The following is an 8,593-nucleotide window of genomic DNA, read 5'->3' on the forward strand; positions in this document are numbered from 1 at the left end:
CACTGATGCGGTCACAGGAGTGTGACGAAAGAACTTTGGCCGAAATAAGATTAAGATTAATGTAAAAAATAAATATCACTGAAGCAAAATAACACCAAATATATAGTGCGTATGTTTTTATTGGCTAAACTGGCAATATGACCATTCCGAAAATAACAATATATATATATATATATATATATATATATATATATATATATATATATTATATATATATATATATATATATATATATATATATATATATATATATATATATATATATATAAATTAAATTAGAGATAAAACCACTATAAGGCAACTCAAACAGTGATAGACATAAACCAAAACATAAAAAACCTGAAGATTGACTATAATTTTAATTCGAATTTTCCAGTTGAGTTTAAACTTAATTGTAATTCGAATTGAATTATAGCCATGAAACGTACGTAGTGTTTTACTTATATTATATTTAACTTTTTTTATACATCTTGGTTAGTTATAAGAAAAATTTAAAAAATATAAATTTAAAAATTTAAAAATATAAATTTTAGAATTTAAAATTTTAATAATTTCAATTTTAAATTTTATATATATATATATATATATTATATTACATTAATTATATTTATTTTTTGTTTTTTATGTTTGGTTTATGTCTATCACTGTTTGAGTTGCCTAATAGTGGGTTTTATCTCTAATTAATTTATATTTATACTGTGAAATTTGATTAATCCTAAATCTAATTTTTCCCTGTAAGTTTGGATATACTCCCTATTATTATTATTAGATTATTATTATTATTATTATTATATTATTATTATAGTATATATTATTTATATATAATAATATATATATATATATCTATAAATATATATATAAACGTTTATATATATATACACGTATATATATATGTAAGAAAGCTGTGGAAGAGAATCATTATAAATTATTATTATATATATTATATATAATATATATATAAACGTTATATATATATACCGTTTATATATATATGTAAGAAAGCTGTGGAAGAGAATCTTCAGGGGTTTTGCCAGGGCATGCATACACGATTTGAGGAGAATTGCTGAGAAACCATCAGGACCAGCAGTTGATATTGTGCCCACTTCATCTATAGCTAGTAGTATATCTTCTTCGCTAATGTCAATGTATTCCATTGTAACTGCCTCGCTGGTTATAGAAGAAGCCCACTGGTTCGTTCACTTGTCTGTGTTCCAACGGGGTGGTAAAGACACTTTTGAACTGGTCATTTAGTATCTCACTGATCTTAGTTGGACTGTCTGTGAGGGAGCCATCCTTTTGGAGAAAGGGTCCTATCTTGTCGTGTACTTAGTCTGTTTCTTTCGCGTAATGAAAGAAGGCCTTTGGGTTTGACTGAATGTTTTTTATAACCCAGGCTTCTTTGTCTGCTTTCTCCCTCACGTAGGATTGTTGCAGCCTTATATATATTTATATATATTTTTTTCTCTCTCTCTAGTTACAGCTCGGAGCTGCAGCCATGCTGATGTACCGCCGTTTTGCTACACTGTTATTACTAAGAGCCTCCTCTAATATGTGGCACTTGGTGAAGCATGGAGTTTGATATAGCAACCGTCATTTGCACCTCTTGCCGTGAGATAGGTTCATCTGGGACTCTCGACGGGAAGAGGTCCAGCTTCGATTTAAAAACCCCTACATCTACTTTGTGCAAGTTCCTCAGACTCTTTGGGAGAATATTAAAAAGCTGTGGGCCCTTGAAACCCAGGCTGTTGCAGTAACTGGTCCTGAAGCGTGATGGCATTGCTGGGATCTTTGGCACTATGCAGTGTCGTCCCGTTCTAACATTGGTGTAGCTTTCAATGCCAAAATTTGGCACAATTCCTTCCAGGGTCTTCCAGATATATATTACTGCAAACCTCTCCCATCTTCTCTCCAGGGAGTAGAGTTGGTGGATATTTGTCCTCATCTTGTTTGTTGTTAACACATTTTGGCTGATATACCCTCCAGCCTTCATCAGGTGTCTTGGGGAAATTTCGAACCTAATTTCTCATTCCTAGGGTATATTTCAATGTTATTATTATTATTCAGATCACTGCCAGGAATCGAACTCGGAATCTTGTGGTTAGTAGCCCATGCTCTTAACCACTATGCCATAAATGGAGTTAAACGCATATGTTATTCAAATTCTTTTACATCCGACACATGATTCGAAGATATCACTGGTATTATTCCAAAGAAATAAAATGGTGTAAAACTATGTAATCTTCTCTTCAGGAAATGAAACACGTCAATAAGACATTTTAACAGAAAATTATGGATATGTATAGGGATTATCTTCGAAACATGTGTCGGAAGTAAAAGAATTTGAATGACATCTGCGTTTAACGCCATTTGTTTATTTATATTTATTATACAAAATATTTTACGTAAACCTGGAATTTCTACCTTTAAAAAAAAAGGAGTTAAACCCTTTTTACTTGTGTGATTTTCTGCTACCCTGGTAACTATTTCTCTATTTTTTTCCGTGCTAATATTTACAAGGGAAAAATACACACATCTATTTATAAATTTATATATAAAGGCGCAGGAGTGGCTGTGTGGTAAGTCGCTTGCTTACGGATCACATGGTTCAGTTCCGCTGTGTGGCACCTTGAGCAAGTGTCTTCAACTATAGCCTCGGGCCGACCAAAGCTTTGTGAGTGGATTTGGTAGACGGAAACTGGAAAGAAGTCCGTCGTATATATTTATATGTATATATATATATGTAAGTGTGTGTATATGTTTGTGTCTGTGTTTGTCCCCTCCAACATCACTTGACAACCGATGCTGGTGTGCTTACGTCCCCGTAACCTAGCGGTTCGGCAAAAGAGACCGATAGAATAAGTACTCGGCTTACAAAGAATAAGTCCTGGGGTCGATTTGCCCGACTAAAGTTAGTACTCAGCATGGCCGCAGTCAAATTACTGAAAAAGTAAAGAGTAAAAGTAAAAGAATATATATATATATATATATATATATATATATATATCTATATATATATATATATATATATATATATAATTATATATACATATATACTACTCTGCTATGTATTGAGTACCTTATTTACTGTGGTTAACCGACTCAACCCGGGACATTATATAGATATATATATATATATACCAATAAGGACTGAACACGAAAAGTGGACAGTCAACATGCTAGATATAGACGTCAATCGCCATTCACCACAAAAGATTATGTTCTCAGATCAAACTCAACACAAAACCATAGCAATAAACAAGTGAAAAATATACGAAATAAAATAATTATTTTATTTCGTATATTTTTCACTTGTTTATTGCTATGGTTTTGTGTTGAGTTTGATCTGAGAACATAATCTTTTGTGGTGAATGGCGATTTGACGTCTATATCTAGCATGTTGACTGTCCACTTTTCGTGTTCAGTCCTTAATTGGTATATATAAATATTTTAATCTTCGGATTCTTTTTTAATATGCTAGACCACTGGTCTTAATTGATAAATATCAATTTCTACCCTAATTAATTATTTATATATATAATATATATATATATATATATATATATATATATGTACTATATATATATATACATATAATATATATATACATACATATATATATACGTACATATATATAAATATATATATATATATACGTACATATATATATAAATATATATATATATATATATATATATACGTGCATATATATATATATATATATGTATGTGTGTATGTATGTATGTATGTATGTATATATATATATATATATGCGTAATATAACCATATGTCTTTCATTAAAAGCAGATGTTACGGTTACATCGATAGAGCGATGTGATGGGAAACAATAAACCTTTTCGATAAATCATTATATAATATCTATTGACTATTTTGATATAAACAAAGAAATAAACAGTGACACAAACACACTCACTTGCTCCCATACAAAAGAAACATACACACACACACACACGGATAACAATATGTATATATATGAGGTCTCGGCCAAAGTTGTTCATAAACTCTTTGAAAGACCATCAGAACCACACTCCACCAACGAGCCTGTATTTCTGAACGAGAATGATTTCAATCCTTGCCAAGATCATCGCGGTTGCAGTTCTGGTGCAATTTGCATTCAGTGCAGTTATTCAAGATGTAGGTAAGTGATCATGAAACTATTATTATCATTGTTATTATTATTATTATTACTTCTTTCTTTCTTGCTTCAAATTTTCTTCCGTTTCTCGCCGAGTGTTTTCCGTACACCTAGGGCAGAGAAGCTCATTGCATGCATTCCCAGATTACACACGCAAATTCAAAGATAAAATATGTATTTAAAAATTAATATAGAAATAAATTCATGGATGGATGTTGTTTTCACAGCGATAATGCTCTTCTCAGTACATGAGCCGTTCCAGTTAACACGATTTTTTGCACTTCCTGCAGGGACGGTAAGCCTGGTATCATTTTCAAATAGGTTTCAGTGCCTTTTTTTATCATTCCTAGAGATCCTACAATCACTGGTACTGTAGTCACCTTGAGATGCCACATTTTTCAATTTATATTAGCAAGTCTTTATATTTACTGATCTTGTCAAATTCTTTCGCCGCTATATTGTGATCGCAATATTATTATCATTATCATTATTATTATTGTTATTATTATTATTATTATCATTATTATTATTATCATTATTATTATTATTATTATTATTATTATTATTATTATTATTATTAATATTATTATTAATATTATGATTATTATTGTTGTTGTTGTTGTTATTGTTGTTACTATTATTATTATTGTTATTACTATCATCATCATCATCATTATCATTATCATTATTAGTATTGTTATTATTATTATTATATTAACGTCGCGACCTTTACTGTTAGTAGATGATTGGAACAACGTCTTGGAGCCACGTTTGGACTGTGTGGAGCTAGCTAATAGAACAGTGGATGGAAAAAGCCTCGCAGATCTGCTCAAACATTTCCAACTGTCTGTCAGGTCCCGACTGGACTTCCCAGATGAGCCAATTTGGGCGTGGACGAATCGCATCGGGTCATCCAGATCGTATCTAGACAAGGTACTTTGTAGGCCAGTAGATAAGGATAGCATACGGTGTCCATTTTTCAAACTCGTCAGCTAGACAGGCCACACGTTTGTGGTTTGAAAGGTCAACGTAAATGGGCTTAGACGGCAGGGACCCGGTTACTAGAAGCTGATTGCGTCAGTTGCAGTGTACCAAACTTACAGAGATCGGATTAAAGAATTCGTTAAACGAGCCTCGGTGGCGGCAATCGTCAACAGCAAATGATGGTACGACCGGGAAAAAAGCAATTAGAGTAGAATCAGTTAGGTTTAGTAAGGTATTAGTGACAGAAAGGGGAAAAAATAGAAGGAAACTTGGAAACTTAGAAGAGGCGCTTAGGACAGGCATTGCAACCGACGCACTGGCGGCGTGATTGGCCCTCCAATAATTCTTCAACGCTAAACATGAAGGTTTCATTGTCGGAACTAAGGAGTGTGCTCTAAGGCAAGAGGGAACAAAAACCACTCGAAGCGCGCGAGTGGCAGAGGTATAACATGGTAACAAAGCCACAATTCGGTCTTTGGTAGACCAAAATGGACGTACGGTAGTCGAGCCCGAGCAGGTGTGTGCGGCATTTCAGCAGCTCTTCGCCCAACTGTTTGGAAAGAATGGCAATCCGGAATGCAAGATGGACTCCAGTACCTACCTGAACATGCCACGATTCTCGGCAAGTGGGGTGAGGCGTTGAGAAATGCCGACAACAGCCGCGGAAATACGAGATGCGATGATGGGCTGCACAGGAAGAAAATCGCCTGCTTTGGATGGTCTGCCCCACGAGATTCTTTGACGGCGACTTTGCAAAGATCTACAGCAACTGGGAGCAGAACTGGAGTATCCATAACTCTGTGGGCCGAGGGGCGGTAGCACTACTGAGAAAGGACCAAGACAAGAGGACCTAAATAGAACTTTCGGCCCATAACGCTGCCGGTCGCAGATTTCAAACTTTTGGCCAAAGTATTAACAAAGTGGTTGGTTCTTGTCGAAGGACTGATTGGTGATGCGCAAACATGCGCAATCCCAAGCAGATCCATCCACGGCAACCACCACCACATACGATACATAATAGATAGAATGGGTAAGGAAGCTGGCATGGGTGTGGCACTGATCAATTTGGGTCCCGTTTTACGTGGTTATATAGTTGCTATGTACAGTGACATTTGCTCGGTAGTTCGGGAGATTGGTTACCTATCTGAACCATTCAACATCATGCGTTCGGTCCGTCAAGGATGCCCACTCTCGTCTCTTCTGTATGTACTGGCTTTAGAGCCATTTCTGCGGAAATTGGAGGCGTTGAGCGGCATCCCGTTTGAAGTAGGAGTTGAGAGGACTATGTCGGCACACACAGACGATGTCACCGTGATAGTATTGAACAGCAAGCACATAGACTTGGATGGCGCTGCTCTAAAAGGTTATGAGGCGCTGACGGGAGCAAACTTTATCAAGAAAAGTCTGTGGGTCTGTTGGCACCTAGAATGGCAGGTCCATACCATCCAATAACGTCGTGGGAGGCTGGACAGAAGGACCAGTTAAACTGCTCGGTATCTGGTTCGGTCTAGATCTCCAGATCGAGAACTGGGACGAGGTGACGAGCAGGATGGCCAATGTTAGCTAGAAATGACCAAAGGACTTTAGCATCCATATGTTTTAAGAGTTGAAAGTAATTATATGTTTGTATTTGCTAACTGTTGTAGCCCTTCTTCATTTGTTTTATGTGTTGTCCGAAATATTCTCAACACTCTTCCCTCTGTCCATATTTCAAAAGCTTCTAGTTTTTCAGACAGTTTTCGTCCATATCCATGTTTCTTCGATATATAAAAGTGTGGGCCTTATGTAACGTTTAACAAAGCCTTGTCCGTGTTTTTGTATCTATTGGGTTGTCTGGAAAGTTCGTGCCGATTAATAGTAGCTTACCTTTCGACTTATTTTAGAACATGGTTGAGTCCATAAAATAGGATTTGACTACACCTCCGTTTAGAGCACAGTTTAAGCTATCTTTTCATGGAAGAAGGTTTCTGTTCCTATAACTTGTGTTAATTTTGTAACCCTTTAAAATGGAAGATAAGAAAGTTCATTTTCGGCACTTGATGCTTTGGGAACCAGACAAAAATTGCTGCAGCTTGGCTGGGATGTGTTACCCCACCCTCCATATTCACCAGATATTGCTCCTTCGGATTTCCACTTATTCAGGTCTCTGCAGAATAGTCTTAATGGTTAAAATTTCAATTCCTTGGATGACGTAAAAAGATACCATGATGAATTCTTTGCCATGAAACCTGTATATGTATATATATATATATATATATATATATATATATATATACATACAAAATGGAACGAGAACGCAAAACATCCAGACACCTTGATGAATTCTTTGCCATAAAACCACCTCAATTCTGGGAAGAGGGTGTTTTCAAGTTAAAGGAAAGATGGAGACGCATTGTGCAACAAAATGGTTCATATTTAGTTGAATAAAAATATAATGGCAAGTATTTATTGACCTTTTTCTTTGCTTTAAACATCGGCACGGACTTGCCGGACAACCTAATATATTCCTTGATGTTGAAGCTTTTGACGTATCTTCAAATGTTTTCCCTACAAACTCCTATTCTTCGTCTAATTTCAGTTTCACATTTCTTTACATACATTCAGTGTCCATGCGATCATTACAATCACGTTAACATTTATTACAGGGGAAACTAAAACTGGCTTCCTGCTTAAAGTACATTGTCAACAGTTCCGAGGGGAGTGAAAGGGCGTTAGTCGATTACATCGACGCCCCCGGCACTTGACTGGTATTTTATTTTATCAATCTCGAAATGAGGAAAGGCTAAGCTAGGTATATGGCGGTATCTGTATAAAACTGACGCTTCAAACGTAAGAGTCGAATGTTACACATCTGACCAAAACAATGATGGCCTGTGAAATACGGGAAGGAAGGTGCAAGTCGATTGTGTCGATCCCAGTGTACAACTGGTACTTATTTTATCGAAAGGATGAAAAGCAGAATTGACCTCGGCGGGATTTGAACGCAGAACGGAAACAACCAGAAGTGTCGTGAAGCATTTTGACCATAGCACTAATGAATAATAATAATAATAATAATAATAATAATAATAATAATAATAATAATAATAATAAAATAATAATAAAAAATACCCTGATGTAGTACCAGGCAGTGACTTTCAATGCCCTGGTGCAGTACCAGGCAGTGGCTCCCATGGCTTCTGATCTTAACTGATTGGAAGTGTTATTATGTACATTGTTTTGTCTTGGTATAAAAGATGGGCTACAGCAAATATTCTGCTCAATACCACAGATTTGCTTGTCAGTTGTTTGACCTTAACCAGTTGAGCATGTCCCTTAGTGGCTGACGATATGTGCATCTCTGATCACGAGCAGAAGTAGTGGGGGAGCATCATAGCCATGTGTTGCGAGGGATCCTTTGGGGTTTAGATAATTCACCTCTGGAAACATGGGTGTTTCGTTCAACATCCTTAAACA

At 35.7% G+C, this 8,593-nt stretch overlaps 1 protein-coding gene across 1 annotated transcript in view; it reads left to right on the forward strand.

Annotated features, from left to right (window-relative positions):
• The first annotated feature begins 3,962 nt into the window (after nucleotides 1-3,962).
• The window catches only part of LOC115222397, a 9,021-nt gene continuing 4,390 nt past the window's right edge, over nucleotides 3,963-8,593 (forward strand). The window contains exon 1 of the mRNA XM_029792626.2: nucleotides 3,963-4,156. Within this exon, the coding sequence (XP_029648486.1) occupies nucleotides 4,078-4,156 (79 nt within the window). The 5' untranslated portion in view covers nucleotides 3,963-4,077. The remainder of the gene's footprint in view (nucleotides 4,157-8,593) is intronic.

This window comes from Octopus sinensis, linkage group LG19, assembly GCF_006345805.1.
Source record: "Octopus sinensis linkage group LG19, ASM634580v1, whole genome shotgun sequence".
In the NCBI taxonomy this organism is placed as follows: domain Eukaryota; kingdom Metazoa; phylum Mollusca; class Cephalopoda; order Octopoda; family Octopodidae; genus Octopus; species Octopus sinensis.